At 43.2% G+C, this 22,394-nt stretch overlaps 1 protein-coding gene across 3 annotated transcripts in view; it reads right to left on the reverse strand.

Annotated features, from left to right (window-relative positions):
* The window catches only part of C8A (complement C8 alpha chain), a 71,377-nt gene that overhangs the window by 18,146 nt on the left and 30,837 nt on the right, over positions 1-22,394 (reverse strand). For all 3 annotated transcript variants that reach the window (XM_084852398.1, XM_084852399.1, XM_084852400.1), the window contains 4 exons: positions 15,985-16,174; positions 14,608-14,808; positions 11,335-11,575; positions 383-514 (listed from right to left, as the gene is read on the reverse strand). In XM_084852398.1, coding sequence (XP_084708524.1) covers positions 383-514; positions 11,335-11,575; positions 14,608-14,808; positions 15,985-16,174 — 764 coding nt within the window. The remainder of the gene's footprint in view (positions 1-382; positions 515-11,334; positions 11,576-14,607; positions 14,809-15,984; positions 16,175-22,394) is intronic.

The following is a 22,394-nucleotide window of genomic DNA, read 5'->3' on the forward strand; positions in this document are numbered from 1 at the left end:
TTGTCAGTCATGTCAGTCATTTCCATAATGGAAGTCACTGAAGCTTAGCTGCCTGGGTGTCATCTCATTTGCTATTTTAAAAATTGTTTTAAATGTGATGCTTTAATGTTTTGAAATATGCTATTATCAGTCCTGAATTGTTGTGATAGAATGAGCTACTACAACTCAAAATGAATTAATGATATCCTATTAACATCATTTTGTCGGCAGCAGCAATTTGATGTTCATGTTTTCTAGCCCGAAAGCATAGTATGTATTGTGGTGGTGATGACAAAAGAATGCTTTTAGTGAGTGATTCTCTCTTAATGGAAAGGGGAGAAATATACATTTCAAATATGGAAGATAGGGAGAGTGTTTTGAAAAATGGGAATTTGTTTCCTACCATTGTCCTGGGTTCCTCTCGATGAACACTGGTTGTATTGGGCTTTGGCACCTAATGATAGACTTTCTTCAAATTGAAAGTTTAAGCCTATTGATAAACCGAAACAGGAGTTTGCCGTGTCCTGTTTAACCTCTGTGGAAAAAGGAGGAAACACAAATGTTAATTACAGTTTATATTCATAGATCTTCACGTGTTAAGATGTTACTCAATACATGTACGCAGACATTAACTAGAAGATCTACAGTTCCATTTGGATTACTTTTCATCAGTCACTGTCCAGGGGCGGCATGGGGGGGATCAATAGCTGAAACCTGGAAAGCCAGTGAAGCAGTAAGTACAATTCTGCTTTCTGAAAACAATATAAATTTTATTCTACAGTTGCCACTGTATAAAGCAGGCACAAAGAATCTCTGTAAACTGCCCAGAGAGCTTTGGCTATGGGGCAGTAGAGAAATGTAATAAATAATAATAACAAATAATGGTACAGCCCATGGTACACCCCAGCCACATCAGTTTCTTAAAAGCTAGAAATGTTTGAAAAGAAATGTGCACAAAGAATTTGAATGCACCCACCCACACACCCAAAAGCACACTCTTAGGACACAGTCCTATGGGGGTGGCCATAAGTCTCTGAACTCGGAGGCTTACAGCCATCCAGTGTAGAGCAGGAGGAGTGGCAGAGGTGATCTTTGCCTCTACACACACACCCCTCTCTTGGCTGCATGGGCTTTTTTTGCCCATCTACCTAAGGCATCAGGGAGGGGGAGGGAAGGAGGCTGGGAAGGCCTCTGGATATGGTACAAGCTGCCCCTCCAGTCTCCTCCCTTCCCCACCCATGGGAACACCACCTTTACCTTCCCTCTGAGGTTGCTTTTGTGACCTCAGAGAGACTCCCAGTAAGGGGGAGGTTGCGGGGAGCTTGGACTCCTAGGTCCAAGGTCGGAGAGCTGTCTCTGACCTTGGATCCAGAAATCCGAACTATCCTATGGCCCCCCCAGACTTTGTCTAGGAGCCATAGGATTGCTCTCTTAATTTACTGCTCTTAATTTTGGGAGATTTCGCTGCAAAGATATAGCTCAGCAAACAGTTGGTTATGTTGACATTACTACAAGCAAAGGCCTTCATTCATTTCCAGTTTGAGACAGTAGCAGAGCCCCTATTGATTCCCCCCACCCCGCCCATTCAGGAAATAGGAAGAGGACTTTGGAGCTCAGTTTGTCTTTCTTCAATTGTGATGGGTGATTTTTCTTCAATAGAGCATGCAACTTTGTTTCTCAATGCCCACTTTCATTTTCCGCTAGTACAAATGCCTTGAGAATATGGTTATAAGTTATTTTAATAGGGTTAAAATATAAGAGTATTTTAACCCTATTGTATCAGCTCATAACTACTTAGAACTGGGTGCACTTATGAACAGTCCCGATCAGTCATATAATAACTACCACTACCCAAGATGTCTTTGACACTGTGCTTAGGGGTTGAAGAAAATGGAAAATAGTACTGCAGGCAGACACATTACAGTGTTGAGAATGCAAGAATGGATTCAGAAAACCACTCTCCTTGCCCCTACCCCAAATCCAAAGTGCTGGACTCTGGAGACACTGTGTTTTGATACACATGATTTGCACAATCTACGAGAAACATATTGACATCAAAATCACTATGCAATAGACAGAAACCAGGTGGGCCCCATTGCAAAATCTAATTCTTCCAGATCCCAAGAGAAAAGTAATATGTTATCTACAAGCTGTCCTCATCAGACTCTATGAGATGATATCCAAAGTCTTAGTATGTCAGTTACTCAGCAGATGCTAGATTTTATCCACAGCTTAGAGTTTTGCCTTTGTCTGTCCTGAAAGTCTGCAGGCCAAAATCTGGGTCTAGCAAGTTTATTTGGCAAGGTGTGTAATTTGAAGAAGTTAGAGCTTCTTGCTGCCTAATGAACAGGCCACTCTCAATAAGGTTATAACAGCCTGTACTTTACCACAACTAATAGAAAAAACTCTCCCAATTGCCAAATTTATATTCATTTGCTGCCTACTGACAGTGAATTAATAAATCCATAATATTCAATTGCTTGTACTTAACTATCCCACAACTGTTAACAACACAAACTGAGTGAAATTTAGTTACTGTAAGCAAAAGCAATGATTACTTTTTCTCACTGTTCAAGTGCCATAAAATTAAAGTTGAGCTATACTCTGATTAATTGATATGTTATTGTTCCTATTAAGTAATTATTTTCAGCAAGGTCCTGTCAATACAATTGTTATTGGTTGCCACAAGGGGGTAGCTGTAAGCTTGATCAATGGTATGGGATGGAAGCCACAAAACGATGATCGTAGAAAAATATTGACAATTTAAAGAAGGAGCAAACAAGATTTGCTTATCATCTGATGCAATTCCAAGGAGCTAAATATGGCCCATGAACTAGATGGATTTATGCTTTTTGAATTAATCATAATGTTGAAAAGTGTCTTTTGTGTCATTATAAACCACAAATAAATTGCATTGTTTTTCAGTGAAGTCATAAAAGAATAATGATTTTCTTTGAAAGAAAGAGTAAAAGATAACTTTAGTGCCATTCACAAGGGACATACATCCTTTTTCATGACAACAGGTGACAATTGCTCTGCTCCTTTTTTCCAATATGTTTTCATTCAGAAACATATCCTATTGAGTGATCCCCCCTCCCCAATTTTGGACTATCTCCCCAACGAGGCCTGCCAGGTGCCAACATTGCTATCTTTTTGCTGCCAGCTAAAGTCCTTCCTCTACTCTCAGGCATTTGGCAGCATATGATAAGGTTTTAATCAGGTCCTGGATTTTATTATTGTTGCTTAAAAGTGTGTGTGTGTGTGTGTGTGTGTGTGCGCGTGCACGTGTGCTGTCCATGTGTTTGTATGTAAACTGTTTTTATACTATGTGTAATATTGTATTTTTAAGGTTTTAATCTTTGTAAAGTGCCCAGATGGAGTAGACCAGCACTGCTAGGGATGTACAAGAATTCCATTTCTGTTTGCAAATCATACAAACATGTCTCATCTGCAATCCCACATGGGAACTGAGTGGGGGGTGCTTTTTTCAAGAAATGTCCACAAATTCCTGAATTTCCTGTTGTGTTCAAAAAGTGTGTATTTTAAAAAATTGTACTTTGAAATGTGCATTGTTTTGAAAATATGCATTTCAAGCTTTAGTCAATAAGAGGAAAGTACACACTTCTGAAAAATATGCATAGAAATGTGCACTTTTCCCCTTCAAGATGTGTGCTTTTCCTGTTTGAATGAGCCAAAAATGGGTTGAAAACTAAAATGGGAGTGAGCCAAAATAACCTTCAAAGTGATTTTCAGTGAATTTAGGTGAGCTCACCATCCCTAGTCACTGCTTTACCAAAATCGTTGCTCTCCCCATGACTACCAGAGTAAATTACATTAAACAGCAAATATACAGACATTTTCAAAGAATATAATCAGTCCTCTCTGGGGTTCAAACCTTATGACAATTGGTGCAAAAACTGGGTTATCTTCATTCAGACTTTTGACTTTAAACACACACACACAGAGAGAGAGAGAGAGAGAGAGAGAGAGAGAGAGTACATGCATCCCTACAATAGGAGAATAACATCTAGCATCAGGCCAATTAACAGTGAGCAATGAGGAGAAAGCATGAAGATGCCACATTGCATTCCAGAGAACTCTGCTGCTCCTTTAACTGCCCCACTTCCATGGAGGCAACCTGTAACAGGCCAGAGGTCTTAAACAGCAGACTCTAGCACTGGGATCCAGGAGTCTTAATCTCTGGACCACTGTGATGGCTCACCAGAGATGGAATCTACCATCCTGCTCTATGCTGCAATGTCACACCCAAAGGAGGCTGGTGGCTTTGATGACAGTGGGGCTATGAATCTGCTCTGGGTTTCAGTCAGAACCTGTCAGAACTCTAAAGAAGCTCTCCAAGGTGTAGAACCCATTTTGGGGATAAGGGTCAGCACCTTGGATAGCTCCTTTACAGTTCTGACTGAAAGCCAGAGTGGATTCACAGCCCCACTGACCTCGGAGCCACCAGCCTCTACTAGCCACACCACCACTCTCAAAGGATGAGATAGGAGGGGGCAGCTACCAGCTCACCAGCGACTGAGTGAGACAAGGGACTAGTAGGGCTCTATCTGATCCTTTACAGCTGCTGATTCTTGCATGGCTCTTCAGTCTGAGCTACTCCTACAGTGTTCATAGTACTGCCCCCCCTCACCTGATTGACTGTCTCCAGACTGCCAGCCCTGAAATGGACACAGCCACGGCTTCTCCCATGCCCCTGTCACCAGCTTCCGCTTCTTGCCTGTTGCGTTTGCTCCAGCAGTTAGGAGAAGAGGATAGGCAGGGGAGCAGGGAGTGGGCAGGACAGGAGAAGTAGCTGTTGCATCTGCCTTCATGGGTGCAGGGCTGTTAAAGGAGCAGGATAGTTTTCTGGGCTGTGCCCTACAAACTCCATCAAACGCTCTTCAAGTGTACTCAATATTGTGCTATACAAAGCAGCTGCAGAGTGCTTCCCCACCACTGGTTGCAATTAATCACTGGAAAAGTTTACTTTCAGGTGGGGGAAAAAAACCCTATCACCTGACTCATTCAGTTCAATCCCATGTATGTCTACTCAGAGGTAAGCCCTATTGAGTTCAATAGTACTTACACACTAGGGTTACAGCCTTCGGGTGCAATCCTATGCAGATAGGCGGCCTGCCTCCGAACTTGGAGGCAACCACATATCCAATGCAGGGCAGGAGAAGCATGGAGGGGATCGTTCCCTCCGTGCTTCTCCTGCCCTACATTTTTGGCTAGACAGCTGATTGCGGCTGTCTGGCCATGGGAGGATGGAGCGGGGGAGGAGGCTGCTGTACAACACGTAGGATGTGTCACACAGGCATTTCCGCCCTCCGTGCCCGGGAACGCCCCCCTGGAATACCCCATTTTGGCCTCTCCATGCTCTTCTCGTGAGTGTGGAGTACGGGGCTGTTCCGCACTGCCTGCAGTGCGGAACTGGGGGAAGGTCAGTTCTCTGGGAGCTGACCCCCAAGCACGGGCTCCAAGGTTGGTTCCTGGAAGACCACATATCCCATGGCCATCTAGCCACTGACTAACAGCCATAGGATTGCTCCCTTAGCGTGGCGATTGGGTCCTGACGGTGAAGGCAAACCTCAGCAGTCTAGTCCCTGAAATTATATGTTCTGCAGCATTTCATCGGGCCATCCATGTTGGATACTGGTTGCATCTATCATCAGCATTTTTAGAAGGGAAACAGACCTATAATTCTGGGGAAAACATTTGAGTTCAGACGCTGGCAGTGCTGAAGCAAAGGGCTGACATTCATTGAACCGCAGATTTGCTTCTCCTTGCTCAACACAGCACTTAACCATGGTGCTTGCTTGATAAATGTGTCCTCCTTTTTATGGTCTGCACTGTAGATGAAAATTATACAAGTATCCTACATAAAAGTGAAAATTATATCTCTTTGGGGACACATTTTGTCTCTTTTAAGACTTTAACTTCCCTCCTCCTTACAGTGGGGCCACCTTTTATGATAAATCACTTCATTTCTGAAATACAGTAAGCAAAATATAAAGTAAAATAATGGCTCTGTCTAGATGTTGCTAATTCATTCTTTCTCTCCACTTGGCAGTCTGCTTCCTGAAGCCTTTCTTGGCAAGGTCTTCTCTTTATCATCCTGGCTTCTGAGTTCAGGAACAATAGTCTCCCATAAGTATTAAGGACAAATAAATTGATAGTCTGATCCTGGTCACCAATCACCATTCAGTGTTGCAAGCTGTGATTTATACTAGGCAAAAGACAACACCTCTTTCCATTGATTCAGCATCGAAGACCATTGCAACTGCACCAATAGAACCTGCACACGTAAGATATAGTTTATGTGTGTGTGTCAGGGGTGGGGGTGCTAGAGGGATGGGGAATGGTTACTACCAGCCCATTTGTGAAGCAAGTATTCATATGCAAAGAATATGCACAGTATGCTAATTTAAGTCAGAATGTATTATTCCATATGTCTTGTTTCAATGGTATACAAAATGTTTGCATAGGTTTGTGAAAGGAGCTATAGCTCAGTGGTAGGCACCTGTTTTGTGCGTATAATACGCCAGCTTGAATCCCTGGCATCTCCAGTTAAACATAGGAATGCCAGCGTTCAGGCTCAGATATGAGCTTTGGGGACTTGTATAACCCTCCCCCTCAAAACGAGAGGAAATCTTTACCACCACACCACACCCCATTTTTCTCCATGTCACATTAAAATCTGAGTCAGAGGAGAATTCCTAGTTAATCCCCAGTTCATTCCGCCCCATCCCACCCCAGCCCTCCAAAACTCCTCCACCCTGCCCTTTTAATACAACTAGCTCATCTGGAGCAGCTGTGGAAGCAGCGCTCCATGCATTAGTTATAAGGAACAAGGTATATCTGGCCTCTTCCTGCTTACCATCTCTCTGCTCTCTGGTGCACTCATTACAAGCACCAGGAGGAAAGGTCCTGGTAGCTCTTGGGTAATATATTTTCCCTCCACAAGATTACTGCCTCGTATTGCAAAATCTCCCAAATCATAATACAGCAATTATAAAAAGATACATGCCCCTATCCAGGAATGGAGATCCACATGCAGTAACAGGCTATGTACACCTATGAGGAACCAATAGCATAAAGCAGATGCATATCCAAATGCACATCTGAATATGAAATGTCTCTGTCTGGCATTATGTTTGGTGGCATGAGCCTTTGGGTACGTATTTGTATAGCATCCACATCCAAATGTCAATGAAGAACACCCATCTGAAGGTCTATCCTATTGAAAGTAATACAGTCTAGATAGATGACTTCTGCATTTCAGTGCACATCTGAATTATGCTTGCAGTTCCTAATATACACACTGTTTGCCTTCTCTGGATTTGGGTGAGAGTCCTTGGTTGTGTCAAATAATTCATGTGAATCTACCGATTCAGGTAATGAGTCTAATAAAATACATCAAGCAACAATCAGTTGTGCATTATTATGTAGCCATAAAAGCTCAGTCTGAATCTGGGACTTGATTAATCTTTTAAAAGCATGACAGCTCATACACTAAAAAATCTTGAAGTGGTAAACAGTGCAATCTTATTCATGTCTGCTCTGAAGTAACTCCCATTGTGTTCAGTAGCAATTACTTCCAGGAAAGTGTACACAGAATTGCACCTGGACAGACAGATCCAAAGAAGGGAGAGCAGGAAAACCCCGATGGCAGAGGAACTGCCAAGGCCCTGCAGGAGTGATGCCAGCAAGGCAGAAAGCAGAGGGGGGCTGCCAGGAAAATAAATACGCCAGCTCCAGCGCTAGTGTATTTCCCCTCACTGTTCAGGGAGTTAGTCAGGAAATGGGAGGATCCACCCCAGAACACCTTTTGCTGGTGCAAAATGTGCATGAACTGGGTTAATAGTTGTGCTTGCAAGGAATGGAGCCTGGCATGTGAATAACTCCATATATGGGGGGGGGGGTGCACACGCACACATAACTTGCACGAACATTTCCCTACTGCAGTTTTGACTAGTCTAGCATATTGCATTGCACCTTTTCAATGATGAATGTTCGATGGGTGTTTGTGTGTGCATTTCATGGCATTTCCACTTCTTTGTAGGCTTTGAGCACAGAACTGGTCTATGCCCCCAAATGGTTCTTGGTTGTCATCATCCTGCTATGTATTCCACAGCAAAGGAACCATACTTGCTTTGGGCTTATCTCAAGCTCTTCATTCAGGGATATAGTTTGTAAGCAGAAACATGGGAAAGGCAGGTTCCTATGTCTCTGGGTCACCACCATCAGTGAGCAGGAGAAGACAACCATGCTCATTACACAGCTGTCGCCAACAGCAGCCACTGGCAGCTGGGTGGAACTGTGAAGAATGCAGCACTCTGCCTGAATTGATGATTTTGTATTTTATGCTGTACTTGCTTTTACATTTTCTTCTGTATTTCCCGTACTTCCTTATTTTATTTAATTTATTGTGAGCTGCTTTAAGTGCATTTTGTATAGCAAATTTGGATAGAACTCATTCAAATAAATAAATAAATAAACACATACATTCTGAACCAGCTTCCCCAAAATTGGAGATACCTGGCTGAACCCTGAAGGTTTTGTCTGAAGTTGCTGATTTTGAGTTAAGAACCCAGAATTGCAGTACTGAACCAGAACTTTGGAAGAAGAATGTAAATAACTAATGACTGCTGGTATCATAGAATCATAGAATAGTAGGGTTGGAAGGGGCCTACAAGGCCATCGAGTCCAACCCCCTGCTCAGTGCAGGAATCCAAGTCAGAGCATCCCTGACAGATGGCTGTCCAGCCTCGTCTTGAAGGCCTCCAGTGTGGGAGAGCCCACCACCTCCCCAGGTAATTGGTTCCATTGTCGTATTGCTCTAACAGTCAGGAAGTTTTTCCTGATGTTCAGCCAGAATCTGGCTTCCTGTCACTTGAGCCCATTATTCCGTGTCCTGCACTCTGGGATGATCGAGAAGAGATCCTAGCCTTCTTCTCTGTGACAGCCTTTCAAATACTTGAAGAGTGCTATCCTATCTCCCCTCAGTCTTCTCTTCTCAAGGCTAAACATGCCCAGTTCTTTCAGTCTCTCTTCAGAGGGCTTTGTTTCCAGTCCTCTGATCATCTTTGGTGCCCTCCTCTGAACCCTCTCCAGGTTGTCTGCATCCTTCTTAAAGTGTGGTGCCCAGAACTGGACACAGTACTCCAGATGAGGCCTAACCAGTGCTGACTAGAGGGGAACTAGTACTTCCCGGGATTTGGAAGCTATGCTTCTATTAATGCAGCCCAAAAGCATTGGCCTTTTTTGCAGCCACATCACATTGTTGGCTCATATTCAGCTTGTGATCGACAACAGTTCCAAGATCTTTCTCACTTGTAGTGTTGTTGAGCCACGTATCCCCCATCTTGTAACTGTGCATTTGGTTTCTTTTTCCTAGGAGCAGAACTTGGCATTTCTCCCTATTAAATGTCATTGTGTTGTTTTCTGCCCAGCGCTCCAGTCTATCCAGATTACTTTGAATTTGGTTTCTGTCTTCCAAAGTATTAGCTATCCCGCCCAATTTTGTGCCATCTGCAAATTTGATCAGCATTCCCTGCACCTCCTCCTCCAAGTCATTAATAAAAATGTTGAAGAGCACTGGGCCCAGGACTGAGCCCTGAGGTACCCCACTCGTTACCTCTCCCCAGTTTGAGAAGGTCCCATTGATAAGCACTCTTTGAGTCCGATTCTGTAGCCAACTGTGGATCCAGCAGATCGTTGTTTCATCTAGCCCACTTTTAGCTAGTTTACTCATCAGGATATCATGGGGCACTTTGTCGAAAGCTTTGCTGAAGTCAAGGTATATGATGTCTACAGCATTCCTATGGTCTACAAGGGAGGTTACTTGATCAAAAAATGAGATCAGATTTGTCTGGCTGGACTTGCTTTTGACAAATCCATGTTGGCTTCGAGTAATCACAGCATTGTTTTGAAGGTGCTTACAGATAGATTGCTTTATCATCTGCTCCAGAATTTTCCCAGGGATTGATGTCAGACTGACTGGTCTGTAGTTCCCAGGTTCCTCCTTTTTACCCTTTTTGAAGATGGAGACAACATTCGCCCTCCTCCAGTCATCTGGCACTTCCCCCGTCCTCCATGATTTCTCAAAGAGAATAGACAGCGGTTCTGAGAGTTCTTCTGCCAGTTCCTTTATTACTCTAGGATGCAGTTCATCTGGCCCTGGAGATTTGAACTCATTCAAAGTCATTAGGTGTTCCTTGACCATATGCCTATCGATTTCAAGCTGCAATCCTGCCCCTTCAGCCTGTACTTTGCCTTTGCCAGGGGGGTCATAGACCCTCTTTTGGGAGAAGACTGAGCCAAAGTAGGAATTGAGCACCTCTGCCTTTTCTTTGTCATCTATTATCGTTTTGCCATCCTTATTTAATAGCTGAACCACCATTTCTTTCCTCTGCCTTTTACTATGCACATAGCTGAAGAAACCCTTTTTGTTGTTTTTAGCATCCCTCGCTAACTTCAGCTCGTTCTCAGCTTTAGCCTTCCTGACGCCATCCCTGCAATTCTGTGCTACCTGCCTGTACTCTTCCTTTGTTACTTGGCCTTCTTTCCACTTCCTATATGTGTCCTTTTTTGTTTTCAGGTCATCCCTAAGCTTTTTGTGAAGCCACATTGGCTTCTTCTGTTGTCTTCCACCTTTTCTGCTTGTTGGAATTGTTTGTGATTGTAAAGCACAGGGGTTCTGGTATTTGCAACACAATAGATGGCTTTGCAAAAATGAACGATCTGGTTAGTATAGCAGAGGACTACATTTTGATTTTCCATTTATGTTTAGAAGGCTTCATGCTTCAGCTATCCAGATACTGTTGTGCACACAGACAGTTGCAGATGCTATGTTACATAAACATGATTCGTGGGCAGAACCATACTGCCCTGCATGCCTTCATCTGCTGAAAGCCAAAACTAGCAGAACTCTGTTGTTCCACAGTTTCAAAGCCACCTTGTGTAAAATGGCGGATGTAATGCCAAGGATAAAGCACCGTTTGTTGTTTACTCATTCTGAGTGAACACATGCCTAGGTCTGACTGCAGGAGGCCATCTTGCATGCTTTGAATTCTGGCAAGTTTCAAGACTATGGTTTTATCTAGCACAGAAGAAATTCTGGGGGTTATTATTATTAACGCCAGAAGCCATGTCTGGGAATTAAAGCTCATTACCTTGTTGAAATCAAAGAGCAATGTGTTGAATAGTGATCATGAGTTCCTGGGTCAATACAACAGACTGCAATCTCCTGCTGGTCAATATGCTTTATGTGTGTATTTATGTGCCTTACGTGTAGATTAGATTCGAACACCCTACTATACCGAAGAGATAGAATAAATGGATCATGCAAACCTGATTTCCTCATTTCATCTTTGTTAATTACGAGGATGTATTCAAAGATGCCTCCCATTGTTCCGGACGTCATGACATGGGTGCCATAGTCGTCAATAAACTGGGCGTACATTCCGTAGTTGTACTGATTGGGAAGCTCCATTAGGGACTGGAGCATGTCTTCATCCAGCACTATATCAGCTCTTCGCATCTTGAAACGGGCAGTTTGTACTCTGGTAAGAACCCGAACAAATCCCAAATTCTGTAGATAAAAAGTTATAACCTTTTTCTGAAATGCCCTGGTGTAATACAAATCAAGACACCAGCATGGTGAGGCAGCTCTCAGCGCTCCTATGCAATCCCAGTTATTTCATCAGGCCAGGCCTGAATCAACACTTGCTGAGATGCTCTTAACAAATTTCAGTGGCCTAATTAAAATGACTTAGCACAGAGACTGATTCAGATCTAAAACAATAATGTGATTACTATGCAGATCATATGATAAGACATCAGGCTTAAGGAAATGATTTCTGAAGATATAGAATGAGGTGCTTTGCCATATAATTTTCACAAATATCTTAAAAATTGACAATAAAGTTATGCATGCAAAAAATATGCAAAAAAAATCTTGTACGTTCAGAGATTGGTAAGAAAGTTATGGCTGCATCTCTTTTAAAAATGTTTAATATTCATGATCACATTACTTAGGATGATATTCCTTATTGCAAAATGTAAAAAGTATTTCTTTTTGGAGGTGGGAAACACTAACCTATTGTGTCCCTACAGAAATAAGGATTAGAAGCTAGGTTTACTAGCTTAGATCACTCTAGAAGTTATTTCACTCAATCCCACCTAAAGACATTATTTATTTACTCATTTCCCTTCTTACACTGCACACTTCCACAGGTGTGTTTGCCACATTTATAGTGATGTTTCCCATGGAGAACATGCAAATGTGAGGGGCCTTCCAACATGCAGTAGGTAAATGCTAGAGCAAAGGGTAGGCAACCTGGGTACCTTCCAGATGTTTGAGGCTACAGCTCCCATAATCTCTTACCATCGGCCATGTTGGCTAGGGTTTAGGGGAACTGTAGTCCAGAACATCCAGACTACAAACATGTTATCGTCCAAAGCATGTTGCCTACTAGGGATGTTTGAGGTCATTGAGGATCTCTGAATTCTTCCTCCAAGTTCAATGTGTCTCATTTGCATTCCTGAACATGACATGAGTGTCTTTTTTTCCAATGGGGAAAAATGTACATTTGCAATTGGGGGAAATGCACATCTTTTAAAGTGTGTGCCCCAAATGTGCAGTTTCCTCCATTTGTTTAAAGTGTGAAAATGTGCCCTTTTTGAAAAATCCCTATTTTAAAATGTGCATTTTTCTAAAGATCCCCATTTTTTTTAATGAACTTGCAGGTTTGGAAAACTGCACATATTTTCTCTGAAAATGCACTCACATTTGTGCCCCAGGCTGTGAATGGGGCTTGTCTGAATGTTTTGTGAGCAGAACTGAAATTCTTGTAAATCCCTATTGTCTACCCCTGTGCTAGAGAGATGGCCATTTGGTACTCCCTCATGTGTCTCTGCAGTGCTTCTGCTTTCACACATTCTGTGTTCCATATAACAGAAGTGGGTACACTTCAGGTTTGCAAGATCTGTTTGCTTGCTTGCTTTCTTTCCCAGACCCCAAAGCTTGTAATCTGTACCAATTAAGAAAATGATGGCTGATAGGTGATTGCTGGTGATGGTGAAGAGCAAGTCAGAAAACAGCAGTCAGAGATGAGACAGGCCCTTGGAGTATGTGTAGGTATGGCTGTGAAAGAGAGTGTATTTTCACTTTTCCTTTTGAAAAGTGCAGTGTAATTACTTGAACTGGTGGGACTTTTTCATAGGGGATAGATGGGTCCAGATAGGAAGTTTTTCTTCTTTTTGTGGATAATGCCAGGCACTAGATCGGTATTCCCACACACCTTCCAATTTTCAGTATTTGATGGGTCTATTCTTCTCCCACATATGTATCCACACAAACCCTATTATGTACATGTGTAGCAGAAGATCAGGTACAAAGGGAAAGGAAGAGGAGGGAGGCAGCTCACTGGATGGCTTAGGTAAATGTCCTGCTTTCTCTGAGGGAAGTAAGCTAGGACCAGTGCAGGCTGGTGGCTCCTATTTCAGTGGGGCTATTGATCCATTCCGGGTTTCAGTCAGAACTAGCCAGAACTCTAAAGGAGCCATCCAAGGTTCTGACCCTATTTGGGGGGTAGAGTTCAGCACCTTAGATAGCTCCTTTAGCTTTCTGGCTGGTTATCATTGAAACTCAGAATGAAATTATAGCCCCACTAAAAATAGAGCCACCTGCCTTCACTGGCTAGGCTGAACAAAATACCTCATTATAAACCATTTTGGTGCCATAGGATGCTTTTGGCTGGACTAAAATGTCCTCCAAACCTCTCTCCCTGCCCCAATGCTGGTGTTTGCAGCCATGATCTTCTGCTGCCTTGGTTCCCCTGCCCCCATCCCAATAACTCGTTTCCTCAGTGAGAAAACCAGTTATTGAATTCAGTTGGTGAATTTATTGCATAGCCAATGATTCTGAGCTATATGGTGATATCACTGAGGACTAATGTAGCTAACGCAGATGAAGGGAACTGTACTGGAAGTGTGGTGGGAATCTTCCCTTCACCAGCTCTGGATTTTTTCAGCAGCATAGAAAACTTCTTTTGTCCATCAAAAAGATTGCAGGGGGGAAGGACTGTGAATGTTTACTGGGGGGACAAATTAGTCCTCTCCCCCCATCCTAGCAAATTATTTGTAGGTCCTTGCTTGTAACCATCCATTACAAAAATAAAGCATCAAGCCCACTTCTTGTAGCAAAGCATTGCAGTTTGTATTAACGGAAGCAAGACATATTTGCCACTGGAACGTGTTTCCCAAGTCAGCTGTTGCTGATGAACAATTCTTTATATTTCCCAGTCCGTTTGCCACGCCAAGCACTTACTCATTTATATACTTAATGTCACCATGAAAGAGAATGGGGTGAGATGGCATGTGTTGTTCTGCTTTATAATTCAATTTCATTCCCATTATAATGCTTCTGTTTGCTTCAGTGTAATAAGGAAAGCAAACAGAATTGCTAATGATAACACATGTGCAATTACATGAACAAATTAAGGTATCATTATTATTGTTTCAAGGAGGGAGGGAAATAAAGCAGTGTCGGTTACGGAGTGATTGGGCTATTCAGCAAAACAGAAATGAGGAAGTGTGGGGGGGAGTTATCTTTTTTATTACCTTTGATGCATAATTTGTAGCATTTCTCAGGGACCCCCGACCATGTGATAAACTAAAGCCTAGTTCCAAAGACACAGGCATTTGAGCAGGGCCTATGCCAACTGTCAGACCAAAGCCGCTAGAGCGGTCCTTTTTTAGGGCCTCCAATAAGTCCTTGGCATCATCAAAATACTTTGAAGAAATGCCAGAATCAGCATGTGCCTAAAAAAAGAAGAAGAGGAAACTGATTATTTGGATGGATATTTTAGATAACAGTACATATTGGTTTAATGAGGAATTCTTTTCCTTTGCCCTGGAGACTCAACCATATCCAAGCCTGAGAATTATTCAGAAGTACTATAAGACATTTAGAACACAATCTTATACATCTTTAGGCTGGCTGGGGGATGCTGGGAGTTGTAGGACTTTTTTCTGTCTAAACATGCATAGGACTGCGCCCTTAAAAATAGACTACAGTGTGTTGACAAACTGGTATCTTGATGATACTTACTAAAGAGAGCATTTTAGTTATGGGGTAATTTACATGTACAACATCATGTTTTAATTCACTGTTGCATCATCTAAGGATTTTTTATATGACTGGAATGGTGTACTTGTATATGTTGTTACTCTGGGCTAGCTAGCAATTTGCATATTTCTAAAATTCAATTAAATTGACCAGTTAAATATTGCATTATATTATTATTCAGAAAATAAGTGGGATTTAGCAAGGTGCATGCATGGATCACCCCCTCTGTGAGTCCAAGTGACTGCTAGGTATGGGTCATATCCTACCTCCAATCCATTCCTTTGCTCAAATCAGGGGTGGACTGGTCTCTTTCTCCCAGGTTGCAGGGGGAGGAAGAAAGTGTAGGGGTGCTTATGATCATGTGCTGAATAGTGGAATGGGAGCAAAGGCATCTGCAACTGGGTTTTATCCTGGAACCCAAAGGCATCTGCACAGATCTCTGTGAGATCGACACTCACTGCTCTCCAGATCTGGCTGATACATGATACTTAATAAAGAGAGCCTTTTTAAAAAATGCAACATCTAGTACCAGTGTCATAAGATAATAGGAAAGTTGCTATGTTCTGGACAGAGAAGAATTTTAGAGGAGTCCGCACAAGGTGGAGAACCGCAGTGCTCTCTGTATAGAGCGGGGTTGGAGAACATGTGGCCCTCCAGATATTGCTGGACTCGGTTCCCATCAGCCCTAGCCAGCAAAGCCCATGGCAAGGGATGATGGGAGTTGCAGTCCATCAACATCTGGAGATCCACATGTTCCCCATGGTACAGAGGAACTCATGGGTAATTACAGTGAAGCAAGAATATTTATTTTGTTCAGATCCATAGCTATTGCACACCTAGCCTCTTAGTCTTGGCCTATGAATACTTACTAGAAACTGATAGAAGTGGACATTGTATGGTTTTCGGAAGTATTTCTCATCATCCCCATAGTACAAATTTTCGCATGCAGCATCATACTTCAGTTCTCGCCATTCTCCATTGTAGACAGATTCACACTGGCCCCCATAGTAACTAGGATCGTACACAATCTGTGCTCCTGCTTGGGTAAGTATATTGTATCTTTAATGAAAGAAGACATGGGCAGGCAGGTAAGTATGGTTTGCTCGTCCTTTGGCAAAAGAGAAATACAAATTCTACTTCTGTTTGCCTGGAATGCTGTTTCACAGGCAGGCCCCTGAGCTGAAAGGAAGCTACTATATCGAGAGAGCTCCTAACAGCACAGTTCCAGGGTGCTATGGAATAGTGGGGACAGACTTTGCAGTTAGATCCAAACAGAAGGGGCAGCACAGCATCGTTATTAGGACCAGCTGAATGGCATGGCTTTTGAAGTTCATGGACTTCTTTCCTAGGAAGGATGCTAAACAAACTAGTGGGAGAGAAAAAGTCGTGGCAGATGCAGGGCCTTAGGGAGACAATGTCTGGCAGTCTTAAAGTGAAGCAGACTCGAGTTCACAAAAGCTTTTCCCAATAAACCTGTTAGGGCACAATCCTATCAGAGCCACCCCGGGTACTCATAAGCCTCTGAACCCGGAGGTTGATGAGTATGCAATGCAGAGCGGGGGGCACCTCGCACATCCTGCTCTGCATTTAAGCTAGATTGATGTTTTTGCCCATCTAGCAGAGGCTTCAGGGAGGGGAGGAGGCTGGGGCAGCCATAGGATATGTCTTATGGCTGCCACCACCCTCCTCCCCTTCCCCAGGAACACCTCCTTTTCCCTGTCCCCACACTTCGTTTTCCAAGCCATGGTGGGGTAGACAGCACAGTTCTCTCTGCACCAGCTATGAGTGGGAGGGGGAATTGGCGGGGAGCATGGTTTTCTGGCTCTGAGCTCGGAGCCCTGTCTCTGAGCTCATAGCCAGGAAACCAAAACATCCTATGTCCCCCAGACACTGTCTAAGGGACATAGGATTGCTCTCTCCATCTTCTTTGTGTTTGTTATTGTTTATTGCAACAGAATAACATGGTTCCCTGTCTGGAAGTCTTAAGATTTGCAGATTAATTAAGGCTGCAATCCTCTGTTGACTGACCTGGGAATAAGGTCCACTGAGCTCAAAAGGACTGCCTTCTGATTGCACTGTAAACCAGTTTGTGCCAATTGCAAAAAGATCTTAGGTAGCACCAAACCTTACTGAGATGGAGACACAATGGTCTTTTCACCTTTGCATACATAAAATCCAGCAGCTATCCCTGAACACAGCCCAGGTAAAGCAACTTCTCCTTCTAGTCCTCCCCCACCCACCAGCTATTATTCTGATCCGGCTTCACAATGTTTGCATGTTTTTATGGCCTCTTTAATCACCTTAATGAATTACTATGGGTCAGTGCCAGAGGCAAATCTGAATAACTGCTGATTTTTATATTTTCACAGGAAGACCATCCCAGTATGTTTTGGTGCAATCTGAGGTCTTTTTGCATTTGATACAAGCTGATTTATCCTGGAACCCTATGTGTGCTTACCTGGGAGTGAGCTCCATTGAACATTATGTGCAATCACCATCTTAACGACTCCTGAATCACCATCATATCACTGTCAGATATTTCAGTGTGGCCACCACCAAAATGTCCTGTAACAGACACCATCTTTTTTCTCTCCTCTCCCTCTCTCTTCTGTCTTTGCGTTTATTGTCCTGCCTGAGGATAAGTTCTGCTTGAAAACTTGAAAGCTACTCATTATTTTATGACTTTAATTTGGTCCTAAAAAATACCACTGCTTCTATTTGACCTTTTTTTTAAAAAAAATGGATCAACATGGGTACTTGGTTTGGGGGCTGCAATTACATGAGGCTATTTGGATAGATGCCTCTTACATTTAAAGACTCCCCACACACACACTTTTAAAACATATAACTGTGTATACCATGTAAATGGTGTGCTGATCTTATGACTTACTGTTGCACACCCTGTTGTGGTATCTATAATCTATATATTGTGGCCTTTGTAAATTATAATGCACCAGAATTCTTTAGGAGATATATTGAGAATGCAATTCAAAACTTTACATATCTTGTATAAACTGCTGATCTTGAACTTGTAAAAATGTTCTTGATGATAATAAGCCTCGAACTCAGAGACTTACGATCATCCTATGCAGGGCGGGAGAAGCAGTGGAGGCAATCTTTGCCTTCTTATCCTCCTGCCCTGCATTTTTCACTAAATGGGCTTTTTTGCCCATCTAGCAAAGATGTTTCGGGGGGGGGGGGAGGCTGGAGAGGAGTCAGGATAACTCATATCCTGGCCTCTCCAGTCTCCTGCCCTCCCTGCCCACCAAAATGACCCCTTTCCCCCCTCTCCAAGATTGCGTTCCTGACCTCAGAGGCCAGCCAGTGTCATTCTTTCCATGCCATCTGGGAGGGGGAGCGGGTTGGATCTTTGACTCTCCCTTCCAAGGTCAAAATGCTGTCTACAACCTTGGAGGGGGGACTTAAACCAATCCTATGGCCCCTCAGATGCTGTCCAAGGGCCATAGGATTGCTCCCTTAGTAACTATCAATAGACAGAGTTTGGAACACATTTGTAAAATTTGACACTGTCATTTGTCATTTGTTGCCTGCGCTCATAAAGCCCACTGACAGGTACCCCTTTCTTCTCATCCATGTGGGAACAAATGATTCCGCCAAGCGGAGCTACGAAGAGATCACGTCAGACTTTGAAGCTTTGGGAAGGAAACTCAAGAACTTTGGGGCCCAGATAGTTTTCTCATCCATCCTTCCAGTAGTTAGAAGAGGGATAGAAAGGGAATGAAAAATACTCCGGGTGAATGACTGGCTACGAAGGTGGTGCTGAGGAGAGAGATTTGGATTCTGGGACCACGGGCTATACTTCCTGGAAGATGGGCTGCTGGCTAGGGACGGGTTGCACCTCAAGGGCTGCAAATAATGTGTTTGGCGACAGCATGAAGAACTTTATCAGGAGGGCTTTAAACTGAATCCTATGGGGAAGGGAGATGTAATGTTGGGGGTAACAATGGACGTAGGCGCATGCACTGCAACAGAGAGAACAGCTCTGATAGCGCCCAATAATAGTCTTCAGACACATGTAGGAAGAAAGCCAGACTATGAAGCACATGGTCTTCGATGTCTATATACTAATGCCCAGAGTATGGGAAACAAACAGAACGAACTTGAACTCTTAATACAAGAGGGAAATTATGACCTGATAGGTATAACTGAGACTTGATGGGATGACTCTCATGACTGGAATACAGCAATTGAAGGATATAACTTGTTCAAAAAGAACAGGAGGAACAGAAAGGGAGGTGGGGTTGCACTGTATGTGAAAAATACATATCTCTGCACAGAAATACAGGAGGAGGAGCTTGGTAGCCCCATCGAGAGCATCTGGATCAAAATAAATGGAGCAAAGAATAAAAGGAACCTGGTGGTTGGAGTCTACTACCGGCCACCCAATCAAGGAGAAGACAAGGATGAAACTTTTGAAAAGCAAATAGCTAATGTTTTAAGGAAGCATGATGTAGTAGTAATGGGGGACTTCAATTTCCCTGATATTTGTTGGGAGACAAATTCTGCAAAACATGGCCCCTCCAGGAAATTCCTGACTTGTGTGGCCGATAACTTCCTCCTACAAAAAGTAGAGGAAGGAACTAGAGGATCGGCTATCCTGGACTTGATCCTAACCAACAAAGATGACTTAGTGGATAAAACAGCAGTTACAGGAACTCTGGGGGAAAGTGACCATGTTGTACTTGAGTTCTTGGTTCTAAGGGAAGCAAAAGCTGAGTGTAGTCAAACGCGTACCCTGGATTTTAGGAAAGCTGATTTTAATAAACTCAGAACAATGATCAGTAAGGTCCCATGGCAAGCGATGCTAACGAGAAAAGGAGTCCAAGATGGGTGGGAGCTTTTAAAAAAGGAAATTCTCAAGGCACAATCACAAACAATTCCAACCAGAAGAAAAGGTGGAAGACAACAGAAGAAGCCAATGTGGCTTCACAAAAAGCTTAGGGATGACCTGAAAACAAAAAAGGACACATATAGGAAGTGGAAAGAAGGCCAAGTAACAAAGGAAGAGTACAGGCAGATAGCACAGAATTGCAGGGATGGCGTCAGGAAAGCTAAAGCTGAGAACAAGCTGAGGTGAGCGAGGGATGCTAAAAACAACAAAAAGGCTTTCTTCAGCTACGTGCATAGTAAAAGGCAGAGGAAAGAAATGGTGGTTCAGCTATTAAATAAGGATGGCAAAATGATAATAGATGACAAAGAAAAGGCAGAGGTGCTCAATTCCTACTTTGGCTCAGTCGTCTCCCAAAAGAGGGTCTATGACCCCCCTGGCAAAGGCAAAGTACAGGCTGAAGGGGCAGGATTGCAGCTTGAGATCAATAGGCATACGGTCAAGGAACACCTAATGACTTTGAATGAGTTCAAATCTCCAGGGCCAGATGAACTGCATCCTAGAGTAATAAAGGAACTGGCAGAAGAACTCTCAGAACCGCTGTCTATTGTCTTTGAGAAATCATGGAGGACAGGGGAAGAGCCAGATGACTGGAGGAGGGCTAACGTTGTCCCTATCTTCAAAAAGGGTAAAAAGGAGGAACCTGGGAACTACAGACCAGTCAGTCTGACATCAATCCCTGGGAAAATTCTGGAGCAGATGATAAAATAATCCATCTGGAAGCACCTTGACAACAATGCTGTGATTACTCGAAGCCAACATGGATTTGTCAAAAGCAAGTCCAGCCAGACAAATCTGATCTCATTTTTTGATCAAGTAACCTCCCTTGTAGACCATGGGAATGCTGTAGACATCATATACCTCGACTTCAGCAAAGCTTTCGAAAAAGTGCCCCATGATATCCTGATGAGCAAACTAGCTCAAAGTGGGCTAGATGAAACTACGATCCGGTGGATCCACAGTTGGCTACAGAATCGGACTCAAAGAGTGCTTATCAATGGGATCTTCTCAAACTGGGGAGAGGTAACGAGTGGGGTACCGCAGGGCTCAGTCCTGGGCCCGGTGCTCTTCAACATTTTTATTAATGACTTGGAGGAGGAGGTGCAGGGAATGCTGATCAATTTGCAGATGACACAAAATTGGTCGGGATAGCTAATACTTTGGAAGACAGAAACCAAATTCAAAGTGATCTGGATAGACTGGAGCGCTGGGCAGAAAACAACACAATGACATTTAATAGGGAGAAATGCCAAGTTCTGCACTTAGGAAAAAGAAACCAAATGCACAGTTACAAGATGGGGGATACGTGGCTCAACCACACTACAAGCGAGAAGGCTCTTGGAATTGTTGTCGATCACAAGCTGAATATGAGCCAACAATGTGATGTGGCTGCAAAAAAGGCCAATGCTACTTTGGGCTGCATTAATAGAAGCATAGCTTCCAAATCCCGGGAAGTACTAGTTCCCCTCTACTCAGCACTGGTTAGGCCTCATCTGGAGTACTGTGTCCAGTTCTGGGCACCACACTTTAAGAAGGATGCAGATAAACTGGAGAGGATTCAGAGGAGGGCAACAAAGATGATCAGAGGACTGGAAACAAAGCCCTATGAAGAGAGACTGAAAGAACTGGGCATGTTTAGCCTTGAGAAGAGAAGACTGAGGGGAGATATGATAGCACTCTTCAAGCACTTGAAAGCTTGTCACAGAGAAGAAGGCCAGGATCTCTTCTCGATCATCCCAGAGTGCAGGACGTGGAATAATGGGCTCAAGTGACAGGAAGCCAGATTCCGGCTGAACATCAGGAAAAACTTCCTGACTGTTAGAGCAATACGACAATGGAACCAATTACCTGGGGAGGTGGTGGGCTCTCCCACACTGGAGGCCTTCAAGACGAGGCTGGACAGCCATCTGTCAGGGATGCTCTGACTTGGGTTCCTGCATTGAGCAGGGGGTTGGACTCGATGGCCTTGTAGGCCCCTTCCAACCCTACTATTCTATGATTCTATGAAACAAACTGGAAATGTGATAAAGGATAAATCTGATAAATTTGATAAACAGAAGTTTGCTTCCTTTCTGAATCTTCAGGTTTTGTCTTGCCATTGCTGGCCCTAACCCCATAGAAAGTAGTTGTATATAAGGGAAGAGAGGTAGATCTCTTGTGGCATCTATGGACTCCCCACTCCACACACACACAATTTGGCTCAGTTTTCTAAAAATGTTGCTTTTCAAAATGGCACAATATGATAAGTAAAACAGAACAATGTCACTCATGCTTACAATGAAATTGTTTCAGTGTCTGTGTGTTTTTCCTGTTTATATGTTTGTATGTAAGCAGCTTTTATATTATGTGCAATATTGTATTTTTAAGGTT

Source organism: Heloderma suspectum, chromosome 4 (assembly GCF_057233095.1).
Source record: "Heloderma suspectum isolate Gila_16-S chromosome 4, 16-S_ref, whole genome shotgun sequence".
NCBI classification, from domain to species: Eukaryota; Metazoa; Chordata; class Lepidosauria; order Squamata; family Helodermatidae; genus Heloderma; species Heloderma suspectum.